At 47.0% G+C, this 17,829-nt stretch overlaps 6 protein-coding genes across 6 annotated transcripts; 5 read left to right on the top strand and 1 right to left on the bottom strand.

Annotated features, from left to right (window-relative positions):
* Positions 1–597: 597 nt before the first annotated feature.
* On the top strand, positions 598–2,738 carry N7462_000389 (fungal specific transcription factor domain-containing protein; the record flags this gene model as incomplete). Its single annotated transcript, XM_057072115.1, has 4 exons — positions 598–1,103; positions 1,157–1,774; positions 1,820–2,207; positions 2,262–2,738. 4 exons carry the CDS (start codon positions 598–600, stop codon positions 2,736–2,738), a joined length of 1,989 nt encoding a protein of 662 aa, XP_056938645.1.
* Positions 2,739–3,265: 527 nt separating this feature from the next.
* On the top strand, positions 3,266–4,993 carry N7462_000390 (MFS transporter; the record flags this gene model as incomplete). Its single annotated transcript, XM_057072116.1, has 6 exons — positions 3,266–3,292; positions 3,353–3,417; positions 3,469–3,531; positions 3,596–3,710; positions 3,763–4,080; positions 4,130–4,993. The coding sequence occupies 6 exons, from the start codon at positions 3,266–3,268 to the stop codon at positions 4,991–4,993; spliced, it is 1,452 nt and encodes a 483-aa protein (XP_056938646.1).
* Positions 4,994–5,527: 534 nt separating this feature from the next.
* N7462_000391 (uncharacterized protein) lies at positions 5,528–6,773 on the top strand (the record flags this gene model as incomplete). Its single annotated transcript, XM_057072117.1, has 2 exons — positions 5,528–5,596; positions 5,655–6,773. 2 exons carry the CDS (start codon positions 5,528–5,530, stop codon positions 6,771–6,773), a joined length of 1,188 nt encoding a protein of 395 aa, XP_056938647.1.
* Positions 6,774–7,154: 381 nt separating this feature from the next.
* On the top strand, positions 7,155–8,352 carry N7462_000392 (electron transfer flavoprotein subunit alpha/FixB family protein; the record flags this gene model as incomplete). The annotated part of the gene is made up of 3 exons (XM_057072118.1): positions 7,155–7,454; positions 7,530–7,698; positions 7,775–8,352. 3 exons carry the CDS (start codon positions 7,155–7,157, stop codon positions 8,350–8,352), a joined length of 1,047 nt encoding a protein of 348 aa, XP_056938648.1.
* Positions 8,353–8,761: 409 nt separating this feature from the next.
* Positions 8,762–13,288, bottom strand: N7462_000393 (pleiotropic drug resistance family ABC transporter; the record flags this gene model as incomplete). Its single annotated transcript, XM_057072119.1, has 2 exons — positions 8,762–12,561; positions 12,628–13,288. 2 exons carry the CDS (start codon positions 13,286–13,288, stop codon positions 8,762–8,764), a joined length of 4,461 nt encoding a protein of 1,486 aa, XP_056938649.1.
* A 2,258-nt stretch (positions 13,289–15,546) lies between these two features.
* N7462_000394 (fungal specific transcription factor domain-containing protein) lies at positions 15,547–16,927 on the top strand (the record flags this gene model as incomplete). Its single annotated transcript, XM_057072120.1, has 3 exons — positions 15,547–15,722; positions 16,094–16,633; positions 16,696–16,927. The coding sequence occupies 3 exons, from the start codon at positions 15,547–15,549 to the stop codon at positions 16,925–16,927; spliced, it is 948 nt and encodes a 315-aa protein (XP_056938650.1).
* Positions 16,928–17,829: the final 902 nt, after the last annotated feature.

Raw genomic sequence — 17,829 nt, forward strand, 5'->3', positions numbered from 1 at the left:
ATATTTACTCATTCGCTTTCCCTTCAAGTTGCTATGTACTGTCCTGGTTTTTCCTTTTTCAATATGAAAGAGGCTTACATCACATGACCATCGAGAAGGGGCGGAGTTGATGCCGTCAAAATTGGGCGCCGAAGGAGCCACGGCCATAGCCAACATCCATGGATCCTATGTCACACAGAAGCGCCGGGGTTCTATACACTCCCAACAGGGCTATGAAGCATGGCCAATCGAATTCGGTTCTCAGTGACGCGAAGTATGCCGGAAATGAATACCCCCCTCTTCAGGAAAATGAAACGGCTAAAAAAGCCTGCGATACATGTCGCCAACGGAAAGTCAAGTGCGACAAGAATAAACCATGCAATCAATGTATATCATCGTTTAATGGTACAGTTTGAGCCCATCATATCAGTATAATCGATTATTGACCTTTCAGATTGCATCTATTCCGAGTCAACTCGAAAGAAGAGAAAAACAACACAGGAAAGAGTCACCCTCATTGAAAGCAAGCTACAAGCCATGGAAGAACCAACACAATTAGCAGCATCATCTCTTCCCACCTCATGCCTATCTGGAATAAATTCTCCAACTCGTCCCCAAATGTCCCCGGGTCGAGAGATAGCCGAGCCAATCCCGGGCACTAGAGAATTGCCAGTTATAGCGGATCCTTATGCTAACCTATATCATTCCGTTGATAAAGGGGGTGTGGAGTTCCAAGGTTATTTTGCGGATCGAACATTTATCAAGGGCTTTCAAAGTCAACTGGGATACTGGTCAAATGATTTGGCGTCCAACCGAATCTCAGATGCTGCCGTCCCGGGTCTCTTCGACACGACCAAGGGAGGAGTCCCACCAGAAGCCAAGCTGCCGTCCAAGAATTTGGCAATGAAGTTAGTTGAGGCAGCTCTGGACTCTCATACTGTTTTCTCAGTCATTCATCGTCCGTCATTTGATTCATTGTTCACTTTGGTATATTCTCTCGATGAATCCGATTATGGCACACCGGAACAGGGCTTTTTACCGCTTCTTTACGCAGTTATGGCTTATGGTAGCCTCTTCATTGATATGACCAGTGAGGATAAAGATGGAGAAATGCTTTCACTTGGGTAAGAAACCCCAAAATCCCCTCTTTGCGTGTAATCCTCTTACACTACTCTAGATCTCAATACTACGACAAGAGCCGCCAACTTCAAGACATTGCCGACTGCAAAGATCTAGTCTCCTTACAGGCGATCTTTTTCAAAATTTTGTTTCTTCTTGTGACATCGCGCGTATTCACTTGTTATACTTATACAAGTACCGCTTTGTCTGTTGCACTGCGAATGGGACTCCACCGCTCTTTCACCAACCCGCAAGATCTTATCACACGAGAAACTGGCAAGCGGGTCTTCTGGGCTTTGTATATTCTTGCTAGCGACGTTGCTACTACTTGCGGCTTACCAAATCTTCTGAGCCGTGAAGTTGTTGACCAAGAAATTCCACTTGAAATTAACGACATTTACATTGAGCAACACAGAATCATCCGTCAACCCGAAAATGAAGTTTGTTATGTCGCTGCGGCAAATTCCTATAGACGCCTCCATGCAATCATCCAAGATGTCACCAAACATATATACTCCGAAAATCGTTTCAATCGAGCCCAGCCAAGTGGTAGAATGAGCTATTCCGTCAGCATAGAAACCTTGAAGGGGGTTGAGGACCAGTTTAAACGCTGGAGGCTGGAATTACCTGTTCAATTCATGTTGGGAAATTATCCTGGGAATCGTCAGCTTTTAACGTAAGTTTTATCCGCAATTCGCAGAGTAATACTGATGATTACCAGAACTCAGTATACACTTGCAATATTATATGCACACTCTCAACTCTACCTCTATCGGCTCTTTCTGCAGCATTTCCTGAGTCCTGGCGAAAGTATCGACCCATCAGAGCATCCAAACCCACCATGGTTGGCCACAATATGCGTTCAAGCATGCGAGAATATCATCATGCTATGCGAGGACATGTATAGGCAAGGTCTTCTTAGCGGTGGCAACTGGCTCGTATCTCGTGCCCTCCTGAGCTCCACCCATACTCTATTTTACGTCGTTTTGACATCGAGTGGGACCCGCCCGTACCGATCGATTTCTAGATGCTTGGCATTAGGGAGGAAGGTTTCTGACCGTCTCGCCAAGCGGAATATTCCAGCTCACCGATGGAAAGTAATGATGACGGTGAGTTAGTACACTGGGATTTTGCAGGCGCCTTTGTTGCTAATTACTTGCTAGGTCATGATTGCCACCCTACCAAGTAGTGCTCGTCACATTAAAGAGCGGCTTCTTGAATTAGAAACTAAACTTCCAGATATTTCTGTATTTCAAGCGGAACAGAAAGACCCGGATGAGTCTTATACAAAGTCCCTGGGACAACAAACATTGAGCCCTCTGCACAGCAATAGCTCTACCGTGGAGAAATCACGATGGCTTTCACCTCATCTACTTGAAGCTCTGGGCTATGAGTATGCCGAAAAGGATGGTTGTCTGTCGCCCTCATGGAGGATTATCCCCCGTCCGCAGCCTGTTATGACCGACGAGACGCAAGAGTCGTCCGATAACACCCTGCAACTTGATGGCATTGAAAATTATTTATTTGATGGAAGCGGCGAGTCTGATAATTATGTGGAGAACCAGGCAATGCCTCTTGGAGCCGGTGAATTGGACTTGGGGAATTTAGAGGACTTCCTCGACCTCCAAAACTTGTTGTAAAGAATTGCAGAAACATGTGATCTCTTCCTCATCAAGGTAATTTATATCAATAGAAAATATTGAATTGGGAGAAATCCTGCTGTAGTTCTTGCAAACCGCTGAGTTCCGTAAAAGAATAAGAAAGTCCTAGACTATGTATAAACTCTTGCTCAAAACGTATCGCAGCCAAAAAGGGCATCTGAGACGGAAGTTTGTGGCAATTAGCGCTAACCCGAATTACGGAATTTAGAATTACCCGAAGACCGTAAATTTGGCAGCGATCGTTCCAGTGGCTTAGACCGACCAATAATATCGAACATTCAAACACAGCGCTAACCTCATAGACGGCTTTGTGCTTGAAATCTCCGAAATGCATATTGAAAGTTAGAAACACAAGATCGAAAACTCAGCTAGCTGCAAGAGATCTCTCACCCTCGAATTGCAATATAAAAAAACATACTTCTCTTCATTTCTACCTCCAGATTATTTTCGTTTTCGCCCTGTACATTCGACCATACGTTGACAAGAGCTTGGCAAGCATAACAGCCATGGTTCGTCAAGATAAAAACGATGATGTTTGTGACCAGGACCTTTCCAGAATTTACTACCAATTCTAAGCTAACTATATCTTTAAGTTCTTAATGGACTTATCGAAAGGTATTGTCGGTTGGGCAGACCACAAAGACCCTCAAAATCCAAGGTCAGTGAAGAATTTAAGATGGGAGGTGCATAAAGCTAATTCAGAACTCAGAAATTATGCTCCTTCGCGCAAATGGTTTCTTCTCAGCTTAGTTAGCCTTGTGACTTTAATCAGGTATTATTCCCCTATCTATACAATGTATCCAATCGAGAATGTTGCATCTAACCTTTTCCCGGAGCCCTTTCGCCTCCTCGGTTTTCTCACCCGCCGCTTCATTTGCCGCAAAGGAGTTCAATGAGACCTCGTCAATTTTGACTACTTTGACAGTAACAAGCTATCTTTTTGGCTACGCTGTATGTGACCTCTTCTTCAAACCATCAAGCAACCAAAATTGACAGAGCCAAGGTAGGGCCACTCGTACTATCGCCACTAAGTGAACTATACGGACGCCAAATTGTTTTAAACTCCGCGACATCGTTTTTCGTTCTCTTCCAAATAGGGTGCGCTCTTGCACCCAACACGTCGGCTTTAATCGTATTCCGAGCACTCACTGGCATGGGCGGATCGGCCTGCCTGACTACTGGCGGCGGAGTTGTGGCGGACCTGTTCGTACCAGAGCAGCGCGGACTTGCAATGTCTTTCTATGGCTTTGGTCCCCTATTTGGACCGGTCCTTGGACCTGTTTGCGGTGGTTTTATTGCCCAGAATGCTGGATGGAGATGGGTAAGTAGTCTGAGCCAATAATCAGAACTAATTATTAATTCCTTTTTAGGTCTTTTGGACCCTTACCATCGCTAGTGGCACTTTTACAACGTTTGTCATCATCTTCAACCGAGAAACGAACCCAGTCATACTTATGGAGCGAAAAACCAAAAGGCTACGAGTGGAGCTCGGTCTACCTGAGCTCCGAAGCTGCTACGACAAGGACAAAAGCGAAAATGCCAGTAAGATCGGTACTCTTCTGATCAGGTTGAGGACTCCTCTCTATCTTCTCATCCGCTCACCGATTGTCCTGATCATCGCCATTTACATCGCAATTGTATATGGATGCCTATATCTTCTATTCACAACTGTCACCGATGTGTTTCAAAACACGTACCACTGGGGAATCGGCATTAGCGGATTGTCATATCTTGGACTGGGACTCGGATTCATCACGGGTCAGCTTGTCTTCGGCCTTGTCAGCGACAAATTAATTATCCGACAGACAGCACGCAATAACGATGTCTTTGAACCCGAAATGCGGCTGCCCCTTTGCATTTTATATGCTCTTGCTGTCCCCATCTCGTTCTTCTGGTACGGTTGGGCGGTGAATGCCCCTACGCACTGGATCGTGCCTATCATTGGCCTTTTTCCATTCGGCTTTGGCATGGTTGGAATTTTCGGAACGCTGCAGACCTATGTAATTGACTCTTATCCTCGATATGCGGCGTCGGGGATTGCGGCAATTACGGTCACGCGGTCCCTCTTTGGGGCACTGCTGCCATTAGCAGGTCCATATATGTATGATGCTCTTGGATATGGCTGGGGCAATTCTCTTTTGGGATTTGTTACTATTGCCATGCTTCCCATGCCCGTGATCTTTCATCGATTCGGCCGTTCTCTCCGGGAAAGGAATCTAGAGAGTTTCAAATAGAATGTGCTTTTAGTTAGAATGGAATAAATATTACCTTTGAGAAAAATGGACATGTACTTTATATATGATCTGTAGTTTTCAGGAGACGGACCCTGCTATTGAGCGGATGAATTTTCTAGCCTACAATTCAGTTTGTATACTCATGATAATTGAAGAAAATCACCCTTGTGATGATCACTCCACGAATCTTGGTCTCGACTGGAACTTGGGGCCAATCTTTCTCTCTCTACTGATAGCTACTACATCATTATTGCACATGACTTTCTGACCACACATAATTTATGAGGCTGACACCGTCGTATATTCAGAAATCAGAACGTGTTCGACTCTTCTCCGGATGCTTCGACTCGGCGTGGCGCCTGACAAAACGGGCACAAATCAGTGCCTCAGACTGTGAATCCGACCGCCTTTGCGAGTCTGGACTGCCAAGACCGGCCGGGGCCAACTGCCACCGCCTTCCGAGTTTTTTTTTTTTTTACTCGTTATCGTCGCGCAGAAATCAGAGGTCGACATCGAGTCAAGCAACCTGCCAAGATGGTGTCCTCTACTGCCCTCACAACCAAGGTGGCCTCTGGCTCGCCTTACCAACTGGACCAGCCTCAGGTTAGTCGCGATGATTCACTGAACTTAACTTCAAGTTCGCCAACTAATCTCTGCGCAGGTCGTCAAAGCTTCCTCCGCATTGCTGCGCCATATCAAGTCGAGTCAGGATGAGAAGGAAAAGTCTGCGACTAAGAAGACCCTGATTGGCGATAACGATTCGGATGATGAGGAGACCGCAGTTAACAACGAGGCCGTCTGGCTCCTTCTCACCACCAAGCAGCACGTCGTGGACAAGAACCGCCTGAAGCCTGGCAAAATCAGCATTCCCCACTCCCTCAACACCTCGCCCTCCCTCAGCATCTGTGTGATTACTGCCGACCCGCAGCGCGGTTTCAAAGATATTGTCGCCGATCCCTCCTTCCCCCAAGAATTATCCTCGCGCATTGAGAAGGTGATCGGCTTCTCGAAGCTGAAGGCTCGCTACCACAGTTTCGAAAGCCGCCGCCAATTGTTCTCCGAGTACGACGTCTTCCTGGCTGATGACCGCATCATCACCCGCCTGATTCCTACGCTCGGAAAGACATTTTACAAGTCAAGCAAGCGCCCGATCCCTATTCGCATCGCCCAGATTGAGAAGGTCGATGGCAAGCGCGTCAAGAAGGACCCCAAGCAGAAGCCCTCCAAGGAGGAGAAGAGCGCATCTTTTGCCGCTCCTCTAATTGTCGCTAAGGAGATTGAACGCACCTTGCACTGTGCCCCTGTTCAGCTTGCACCCTCCACCTCGTCCGCCATCCGCGTCGGCTCGTCCAAGTTCACCGCCGAGCAGCTGTCCGAGAACATCGCTGCCGTTGTCAAGGGCATGACCGAGAAGTTTGTTTCCAAGGGATGGAGGAACATCAAGGCGATTCACGTTAAGGGCGCTAACACTATGGCTCTTCCGATTTGGCTGGCCAATGAGCTGTGGGTGGAGGATGGTGATGTGGTGGAGGTTGATGAGACCGCCGCAATTGAGGATGGCGCGAAGAGCAAGAAGCGCAAGTCTATTGGTGACGAGAAGCTCCTTGAGAGCAAGACTTCCAAGAAGTCTAAGCCTGCTGAGGATGATGATGAGGCCGAGTCTGCCGCCGCGCGGAAAGAGAAGCTCCAGAAGCTCAAGGCCAAGGCTCTCGAAGACGGTGAACCAACCAAGGTTGACGCCGCAAAAGCGGGCAAGAAGAAGAGAAAGTCGACTTCATGAGCGAGGTCTAGTTTTTGCCTATTTATAATGTTCCCTGCATGTAAAGGTATTCTCGGCGTACAAAATATCACGTGTCAATTTCTTTTTCACAATATCTTCTTTTCACCAAGAGTCGTATGCTTGGAGATGTTTGTCTGAGGAATTATAGTAAATGCCGTCGTAGATCGATCAACAAAGACATTACCTCTGCGTCATAGTCCAGCTGTTGATCAGCCTATATGCTGCCTGCATTAACCGAGTCCGACCTCGGGAGGGCGGGTCTTGGCATCCCGACGATAACCACATCCTCACATCACCGCGGATCGCCGAGACTCAAACCCTCCCCTCTCCAGCCTCCGTGGGAGAAACAACACCAGTTTCACTGTCACCACGATATTCACGATGATTCCAATTGCTCGAAACTCCGTCCTGCGGGCTGCCCGCTCCCAGATTTACCCTGCCCGCTCTTTGAGCTCGACCTCGGCGCTTGCCCGTCTCCTCTCGACCCTCGCAGTTCTCGAGCAGCGCGACGGTAAGCTGCAGAACTCGTCGCTCTCTGCAATCGCGGCTGCACAGAAGCTCGGTGGCCCTGTAACGGCATTCCTAGCTGGTACCGGTGTCAAGGGTACCTCCGCTGCCGAGGCGGCGAAGATCCAGGGCCTTGACAAAGTTGTTGCCGTGGAAAATGATGCTTATGAGAAGGTATGAATGGGATTTATGTCACCTTCTACCACTGCTTTTCTTGCTAAAAAACGCAATTTCTTTGCTACTGTGCAGGGTCTTCCCGAAAACTACGCTCCTCTTCTCGTCGAAAACATCAAGAAGGGCGAATACACTCACATTGTCGCAGGCCACTCGGCCTTTGGCAAGAGCCTTCTGCCCCGAGTTGCTGCTCTCCTTGATGTTCAGCAAGTGTCGGACATCACCGGTATCGAGAGTGAGGACAGTACGTACCATATCGTAACCGAACAAAATTTGGCATGTGATTATGTCCCATAAACTAACCAAGAATATGTATGTAGCTTTCGTCCGCCCCATCTACGCCGGTAACGCCATTTTGACCGTCCAATCTACCGACAATATCAAGGTGATCACTGTGCGAGGCACCGCTTTCCAGGGTGTGGAGACCGAGGGTGGCTCCGCAGAGATCGTTGATGGCGTTGACTCCAACGCTCCAGCCCAGACTGAATGGGTGTCCGAGGAGCTGGCCAAGTCCGAGCGCCCGGATCTTGCCACCGCTACCCGTGTTGTTTCCGGCGGCCGTGGTCTGAAGTCGAAGGAGGAGTTTGACCGCATCATGATGCCCTTGGCTGACTCGCTTGGTGCTGCCATTGGTGCCTCCCGTGCCGCCGTTGACAGCGGCTTCGCTGATAACAGCTTGCAAGTTGGCCAGACCGGCAAGAACGTTGCCCCCCAGTTGTATCTTTGCGCTGGTATTTCTGGTGCCATCCAGCACTTGGCTGGTATGAAGGACAGCAAGGTCATCGCTGCCATCAACAAGGACCCAGACGCGCCGATCTTCCAGGTTGCTGACGTTGGTCTTGTTGGCGATCTGTTTGAGAAGGTCCCTGAGCTGACCGAGAAGGTGAAGAGCGCTTAGAGGAAAAGCAAGTTTGAGATGGAATGATCTTGGAGTTTTATTTTGCCACGACCTATGGAGCAGGTTGCGCATTTTTGTTTGAATAAATGAACCGTACAGTATACCACCTTAGAGAACTGGTGCCTGGCCTTATGCCAAGTCAGTTTGCAATACAACATCTATAACTACAATTTTTCGGTTCTGAGCGAGATATTTGGGCGGTTAGCAAACTGACCGGGGAGAGAAAAAAAAACAATATAACGAAAGAATGGCCTAATATGAAAGTTGAAACGAATTGTATAAAAAAAAAGCAATAAGAAAACACAGTGAAAGAATTAAAGATAGACAAACGATCGCAGAAATAACGAATAGAAGGAAATATTGAGTTCTATGACAGTGTTAGTCAAGTATACGCAAGCCTCAGTACGTCTTATGTTGCCCCCGAAGCCCGTTTTCCCTTGGGCACGCGTGCCAGCCAGTAGATGAAAACCGCCCCCGCAATATTGAAAGCAATATAGGCCCACATCAGCCCGAAGTTCCTCCATGCATCATCGAAATTGCTCCCGATTTGTGCAAGAAATGAATCTGTCTCGCTGACTGAGCAGAAGGAACAGTCCGATGTTGCCTGTGGATTTTCCACATAGCCTGCCATGACACTCTTGATGTACGGGTCCAGATACTCGCCACAAGTTTGATTGCCAGGGGGGTTGAAGGTTAAATACTCGACCTTCTCACAGTGCGCGGCGGCTCCCGAAAGGCCTGTTGATAGCATCGCTGATACAAGATAGGTGAAGGGGGAAACGCGGTACATGAAAACCCAGAATCCGGGGAGACCATCTTTAGTTTGTAGAACACCACAGAAGATCAAACACAGCGAGAAAAGCATCGTTGCAATGTTGCCTCCCGTTTCGGCGAGTTCGATACCCGCAATCACCATATGCGCGAAAGTAGACGTGAAAAGAAGGAAGGTCAAAATCAGAAGGAACATAAGACCACCTTTCTCGGTCACTGAATCGGTCTGCTTCGCATTGTTGTATAGGCCGATCGGGTAATACCAACAGAAATAGATGATGGCGGCCATCAAAGCATTCCATGGGATTTCAACCAGGATATTGGAGCACATAAAGGCCTTCCATGAGTATGCTTTCGAAGGACGTTCCCGTACTTCATACAGGGATCTCTGGGTAACAAAATTAGGCATGATTTGTTGAACCAGATTGCCAAAAATTGTCATCAACATAAAGACACTGAACATTTGGTTCTGTAGTCCTTGGATGGAGTTGCTGGCTTGGAAAAATGAAAACCCAATATAGAGAGATGTCAAAACACACAGCGCCGCTTTCGACCAGATATAGGTCGGGGTTCGGAAGTATTGAGCAAAGACCCGAACAAGACACTCATAGAGCTGAATATGGAATGGTGCCGCGAACTCATTATATGCACCAGCAGCAGCATTTTCTCGGGGGCTCGTCGCTAGTGTTCGTTTGAGATCTGCCAAATGTTCCTTGACCTTGGTATGCTCTGCGCTTTCTCGCCAGACCACAGGCCAGTCGACATCGCTATGGGAGCCAGGTGCTGCTCCGATCACTTCCAGCATCCACTCGGCCGGATTCTCCCCAGGGGTAAGTGCCTTCGCTCCATTGCGCTCAAAGTAGTCCGACATGGTTTTCGAATTCTCGCCAATCTCACCGAAGTAAATGGTTTTCCCGCCCTTAGCTAAGAAGAGCAGCCGGTCGAACCGTTGGAACAACATGGCAGATGGTTGATGGATAGTGCAAAGAATTGCCTGGCCATGTCTTGTCAAAGTATCAATTAAATCCAGGATAGACCAGGAAGTTTGACTATCCAAACCACTTGTCGGTTCATCGAGGAACAGCAGAAGCTGGGGCTTAGCAGCGAGTTCAACGCCTATCGTCAAGCGTTTGCGCTGTTCGACATTCAATCCCTCTCCTGGTACTCCAACTACTGCATCGGCGTAGCCTTCCATGCCCAAGAGCTTGATCACTTCATCAACATAGGCGATCTTCTCCTTGCGGCTTGTTGATGCAGGCTGTCGTAAAACAGCGCTAAACTCCAAGGCTTCTCTGACGGTCGACGTAGGGAGATGTAGATCTTGTTGCTGAACATAACCAGTTTTGCGTTGGAAGGATTGATCGCGTAGCTGTCCATCAACTAGCATTTCGCCTGTGACAACTCCCATTGTCACGCGTGTAGCAAGAACATCAAGTAATGTTGTCTTTCCAGCTCCCGAGACTCCCATCAACGCAGTACAAGTTCCTGGTTTCACCCATCCATCAACATGATCCAAGATCCGCCGGGGCTCCCCTTTGATTTTGATATCATAACACACATCCTGCCAGTGAAAGATTGAGGTTTGACGTTGAATTCCGGAGGCTTGAGGAACAGACTCCTGAGTCTTTTCGCTACCACTGACGGGAGATGATCTCTCTAAATCGAAGTCCATAATGGGTAGTCTGTGACCGCGTCGGAACAGAAGAACTTCTCCCTTGGACTTCTGCTCGGAGATATATTCCGTTCCGACAAGATAGGTGAAGGCGAAAAAGACCATAAAGGCTATAAGGATTCCCATGTTTCTCCACAGATGGCCTTTGGCATACTGAAAGCTCAATTCGAGGTAAAGAGACCCCGATACATGGTCTGACCCGGACTCTGCACCGACAGTGGAGCAAATACGGTGATCCATTGACATACCGTTGTAAGTCCCACCTGACGGCACGATCGATGAGCAGGGAAATGTCCGATCGTGAAACTCGTTGACCATAAAACTTTCGAAGGAGTAGGCAATAGGATTGATATAGTTCATCCATCGTGACCAACCTAACATATTGCGCGTTGGAATAGTAAAACCAGTATAGATGACCATGCCGAGAATCAGAATTGCCGCGGGGACTAGGGCTTGCGATAAAGATCTCGATGTAGCTGCAATAGTCCGGAACACCATCGACATTGTGAAAGTAGTGACGACAGAAAAAATCCAAAATGTAAAGAAAGCGCCCGGCTCTCGACGCAGATTCGTCATGAAGTATAAGACAATGTTGAAAGTGACAGAGTTAATTAGTTTGTAAGGAACGTCGCATAGCATTGACGCAATAGCCTCAGCAAACGGATGATAGAATGCGTATCTAGCTTGCTTCTCAACTATTGGACGCTGAGCATATAGCGTAAGTATCTCTAAGGCGCTAGAAAACGCATTCAGCAGGACAGCAAAGAAGAGAAGAGCGCCACGAGAGTAGAAGCTTGCAGTCGTTTCAGGCAAGTTGAAGAAGACAGAACCGATAATAAGCGCCATGATGAAGTTGCCAATCAGAGCAGTTGCAGTCAGACTAAAGTCGCCCTGAAGTCGTTGGAAGCCGCGAATAACACATATCTTAATTTGATTCCGCATAGAGATAGTGTAAGGCGAACCGGCTCGCTGGTGTTTCGCCTGTACGGCTCGACGAGCAGTGACAAAAGTATCATATGAGGATCCCCCTATAGGATGCGCTCCCTCATATTCTTCAATTTCTTTCAACAGTTGAGTTCGGGCGCTGCTGTTCTTCCAAGCTGCTGCAAAGTCATTTGGTGTTCGAGGCACTAGGCCTTCAAACCCGCTGCGAACCTGTCTCTCCGATGGGCTTGTGATCGATGTAAGGAAATCTGCGGTCGTTTGGCGTTCCGGACAATGGAATCCCATGTCGACAAAATATTGTTTGGCTTCATTTGTTGGGCCAAAATAGATTTGCTGCCCTTCGTAGAGCAAAGTGACTTTGTCAAATACGTCGTATGCGTTCTGAGACGCTTGATAAATCGCAACGCAGGCAGTTGTTCCGGAATATTTGCTCATCAGCGCCAAATTCTTGCAAAATTCCAGAGCATTTGCGCTATCAAGACCTCGAGTACTGTTGTCCCAGCATTGTAGAGGGCTTTGGCTCAATGTGGCTTCAGCAATGCTGACGCGCTTTCGCTCGCCTCCACTAACACCACGAATAAAATCATTTCCAACACGCGTATTGATAGTATGGGAAAGACCAAGCATTGCCATCACCACATCTCTCATGTGTTGTGCATACTGCTCGGTAGTGACACCTTCTACCCGATTGCGTGGTGCTCTTGCTAGGGCAGCGAAATTAAGTGTGTCTCCAACAGAGAGTTGAGGGAAATGAATATCGGTCTCCGCAGTGTAGATTGCTTCACCTTTGAAGTTCTTCTGCATTTGCTTTGCCGTGATTCCTAGATTGAGACACACTTCATGTTAGAAATCTGATCGAATTATAATTGGCTGCCATCGACACGAACCTTCATAGTTCATGACGGAGTCATTTGACATCTCAATACCGCTCATTTCGCCCGCAATGGTTTTAAGAAGTGTTGAGCATCCAGAACCCGGTTTCCCCAGAACAACAAGCATTTCTCCGCTTCTTACTAGACCATCAAATTCGTGAAGAATCTGAATCCTCTGCATCTTGACGCCCGCCAAGCGTCGCGCTATGGTCCCAATTTCAAACAAGCAATTTAGAACATCCTTCTGATAATCAGTCGGAGTTCCAAACCCGTGAACGCTCAGATTCTTGAAAGCTATACCGGCCACCCGATTTGGATATCTTTCAGGGTCCCGAGAGCGAATTGCTAGGAGCATCTTCATCCAATCGCGGACTTTGAAGTTTGGACTATGTGGGTTGATGGATGAGTCGGAATCAGCAGCGGTGAACGGATTCTCCAGGCTACTCTTAATAGAGAATCGAGTAGATTGTCTAGTGAGCTGCCGCGCGAGAGCTCCCACCCGTGCCTCTAGCTTCTCTTCATCATCTTGCAGAGTCAACCCGTCCTCACTTTTTTCTTGATCATTGTTTTGGCTGCGCTCGGTTACCGAGTCCTGTTGTGCTGACAGAGTAATATTGTGGCTCACCACGGACTGGGACCGATTAAGATTTGGATTAATAGTTCCTAGGAGTGACATGGTATGCTAAATCAACCTCGCACTACTAGCAACACAAAGGTTTATGATTAGCTTATTTGAAGAAATTGGTCCAAGAAGACATACCTATATCCATCACCCAAGGAACCAGGCCTTATGAGAAGTAAAGCTGAGTGATGGCAATGATAAGTTGACCTCTACAAGAAAAAGGGGAAAGGCTGATTCAAATATCAAACAATGTGCTGACTTTAGGCAGCTTCGGATCGGTAAAATCTTGACAACATCCCGGATCGAAGTGACGAACGTGGCTTTAGCATAATGGGAATTTAGGGACATAAGGGCCGGGGCACAATAGAGCAAGAATACAGAAAGGCTAAAATTAAGGAGGGAACTCCCGGCGGACCGACAAGGATATTTAATCTGGAATCCGATGTCCATGTATCATAATCAATTAAGAAAACAGAAGAGTTATATTATGGTAACTCCGGATACCGAGATCCATGCCTGGGCATTCGGACCAGAAGCAATCCGACGGCCTTGGTAATTTTCAAGAAGAAGTTGAACTCACAAACAAACATTCGTTCTCAAATGACAATTTCATTTATCTCCAAATTTGACTTGTATTTCAGAATAACTTTACAGATAATGGTTTCTTTTTATTAATCAATACTTGGCTTCGTAAATGGTTGAACATAGCACGCTTGCATTTTAGTTTATACAGCTCCTTTGATTGAAACGATCTCATCCCTCTTCGGGGGTGAGGATGGGCAGACTAGTGCATGAACTCTATCGGCCACAGAGCGGGCCGTGATATCAGGAAATCGTTGCCAAGCGTACGGTCTCGATACAAGCGGAGCCGAGTCTAAAAGAACCTCCGGCATCCGAGAATTGAGATTTGTGGAGTTTGATTGGTTTCTAGAGCTTCCCGAGGGTATTACGCGACGCACAATACGTCCCGATACACTGTGGAAAGATTGATCACACATGCTCACGGTCGGTTGCCCAGGAAAATTCGAGATATTCCTCTGAAAAGGGAACGGGACTCGAGGATTCCGAGTTTCTAATAGTATAGTTCTTGATAATTGTCTGACGAAAAAGTCCCTGACTCCGACGAAAATCTAGACAGCCTACCTTTGGACAAAAGGTCAAGGGACGATTTACCCCTAATCCGATCTGTACTGTACCTTTCATGCCCGGGGTATACCTTTGACTGCCTCGAAATATCTTTGTGCTTTTCCAGATATATTGATATTCCTTGTTTCATGGGATTTTTCGTTCTTTTTCCGAAATCGAACTCATTTCCCGAGCCAGCTGTTAATGGATTCAAAGTATGGGCTGTGACAATGGCTGCGAATTCGAAAATGCCGCAATTATGCCCGCGAAAAGGGTTGCAGGAGACCCACGATACTGCCATGTTCGTATCAGAGCAGGTTGACGTGCGATGGCAGAGAGGCAAAGTGGGTTTGTTCCCCGGATCCGACCCCTCACATATCCACTCACTGTATCAGGCATGCCAGGAGTGTCATCGCAGAAAGACGAAATGCGATATGACCACTAAAAACAGATGCACACATTGCATCAAACTAGGCATAAAATGCTCAGTCAATGAGTATCGTCGTCACCGTAAGCGCGAAAGGTGAGAGAGCACTCTCAAACTCACGTTATTCCTAAGTACCAACCGCGTGAGTAGACGGAGTAAGATTGATCGCCTGGAAACAAATATCGGAAGACTGGAAGGTGTGTTTGAGAGCCTGGGTTTCAATCTCAATGATAAAACATCAATATGTCCTCAACAGACCACCCAGATGCATGCACTTGCGGAACCCGATACCTCTCTGGTACAGAGTGGTGTTGATTCCGGGTGGGACGCGATGAGCGAGTCGGATGTCGAGGATTCTCGCCCCTTCATAGAACCATCATCAATGTCACCGGACCCAACTTCCAATATAATTCATATCGATTATGAGTCAGACTGCCAAAACAACTTTTTTTTGGGCAATCTAGTCTTTCCACATCTTCCACAGTGTTTGGTGGATACGGCAAAAATCGGAGACGCAGACCTTTACCCACTGTCTGAAGCGGCTAGGAGATGGATTGGCACAAGGCTAGGGAATAAATCACTAATGGAAGTAGCCCCGCTCTTATCTACTGAGGTATCTCCAAATAACCCAGCGCTCGATACACCCAAGGGTCTATTTCCTCGGGAAAACTTCTGCGATACGCCGGGCAAGGCAGAGACTAAGATGCTATTCATGACCTTCTTGAATAATTTCAATACCATTTGCCCCATTTTTGACACCATGTCCTTATTGACTTTGTGTGATGATAGTCCAACCTATCTATCTGATGATCCAGGCCGCTGGGCCTGCGCAAACGTCGTTCTTGCACTCGGACACATGTTACTTGTAAAAAGAGACAGCAACACCCAGATCGATGATCATTATCAAAAGAGCTGGATTTTCATGAAGAATGCCCTGTTTGTTGTGAATGAGCTTTGTCTTGGCCACTCGACACTCTGGACAGCCCAAGCGCTTCTTGGAATGGTAAGACGTTCTTAGATCTCACTACCTCAGTCTCTGACTAAAATTTATAGGCAATCTTTCTGCTTGGGACCTTGAGCAACCAACCATGCAGCTATTTGGTGACCTCAGCGCTTCGCATTAGTTACGATCTAGCGACAGAAATACCCGACACCCCACCACTAGGATGGAAAGAAGAGATGCAGCAGCGACGTACAGTTTTTTGGATTGCTTACTGCTTAGACAGAGAGTGAGTTTTTCCAGATTCCATATTGAAGGCACGTACGCCAGCTTATTCAAATCCTAGTATGTGTTTACGTTTTGGTAGCCCTTTGGCGCAAAATGACGAGGATATCAACATTGATATTCCTTCTTGGCCATCTGAGAATCTGGCATATGCGACATCAAAAGAGGGAAACACAGGATTCAGTGCTTTCAAGTCATACTGTGAACTCTCTGTCATCAAGGGCAAAGTTCACAAACATCTTTACTCGGTGACTAGGACCGAAAAGCCAACTTCTGAATTCAATAGCTCGGTTATCATGCTAGACCGGAAGCTTCAGAAGTGGAAGGAGAGCCTACCCAAAGAGTATCGACCTAGCGTTAAAACTACACCCACTTTTCCAAAGTCATTAGTGTCTGTCATTCTTCTCAATCTGCATTTTTCATATTTTTATTGCATAATGGCTGTGCATCGCATGGTCACTCTCCAGAACCTGGATATCAATATCCAGCTCGCCAAGTCATATTGTTACGGGTCTCTTCCTGATGATCTTGCTATACTCTCTGGCTCACTCTGCCAGGATGCCGCGAGGGCATCAATTCGATTGATTAAATATATACCTAACAGCAATATGTCCATCACTGGGTAAGCAGAGCCCCTGAGGTCTCCAAGTATTATTTGTTCACTGATGAATTCATGTCTTTCAGTATCCTGCTTCACTATCTTATTGCAGCATCCTCGTTCTTATCTACAAGTATCATACAGAATTCTCGCTTTGCATCCCACGCGTGGGACATAATGCTTATTACTCAGGTGGAAAATTTCATGTCTTCTCTGATTTTGGACACGCCTAATGAAGGCATGAAAAGGCTTGTCGGGCACTGCGCCACATATCGCTCTCTAGCCGAAAAAGCTGCGCAGAAAAATGTCAAAAATTGAATTATGATGTTTGCATAGTGCGCTTTTCCTGTAATCCTGCCATTACACCTCAACGTACCTAAGCGGGCCCTCTACGGCAAGCCTGACATGCAGGCAGGATAAAATGGATCAAAAATAAGCCATCAGACCACCACACACCACGACGAAGGGCGGCCTCCCAAAAAGGAATCAGACACTGCCTGAGCGAAAAGAGTATGGAAGTGATGTTTCTTCCAGTCAGAGATGTGGAGCTATAGTTGTGAAGACTGTGTACAATGAAATATATCATCCAATCTGTGGGCATCTCGATGCTTCGCTGACCTCATCATCGCTGGCTCCATTCTGGATAGCTTCGGTGATTTTCCGATTCCGAAGGGAGTCATCAAGAACTGCGATATCAATAGGTTATCGGCCGAAAGGTTCTTATTATTCTTATTTTAGTTATCTGGGAGATAGAGACTATATCTGTCATGACCGTACACAATATCAAATTCGCAAATTGGAGCATTTGCTGAGTTGGCAGGTTCCATTTTATAATATATAGCTATTTTTCTGAGGTCTAATTTTGAGCAACGAATTTGTTTGTTGAAGGGAGGTCAGCTAGAGGTAGGTCCATGATAAAGAATATGGGCTTACTAAAATCTAGGGGTCATACAGGAGTGCCTGTTTACCGGTTAACTTGACCCATCGCGAGTTGGATTATGAACCACAGCCTACTGGGCTGGGTACTTTGGTGGAGGGCGACGCTCAAATTATACTCGCCATTAATTTGGTGGCCTTAGGATTTTGATGTCAATATCAGGTTTCAAGAGAGATAACCACGGCTTCATCTAGATTGAGAGCAACGAGTAATGCTGTTTCTGAGATAAGGTGAGTGTGTTGTCGTAGCGATCGCGCGGTGGAGGATGAGTCACTCATTGAGC

Source organism: Penicillium macrosclerotiorum, assembly GCF_028827735.1.
Source record: "Penicillium macrosclerotiorum strain IBT 26536 chromosome Unknown utg000001l_segment0_segment0, whole genome shotgun sequence".
NCBI classification, from domain to species: Eukaryota; Fungi; Ascomycota; class Eurotiomycetes; order Eurotiales; family Aspergillaceae; genus Penicillium; species Penicillium macrosclerotiorum.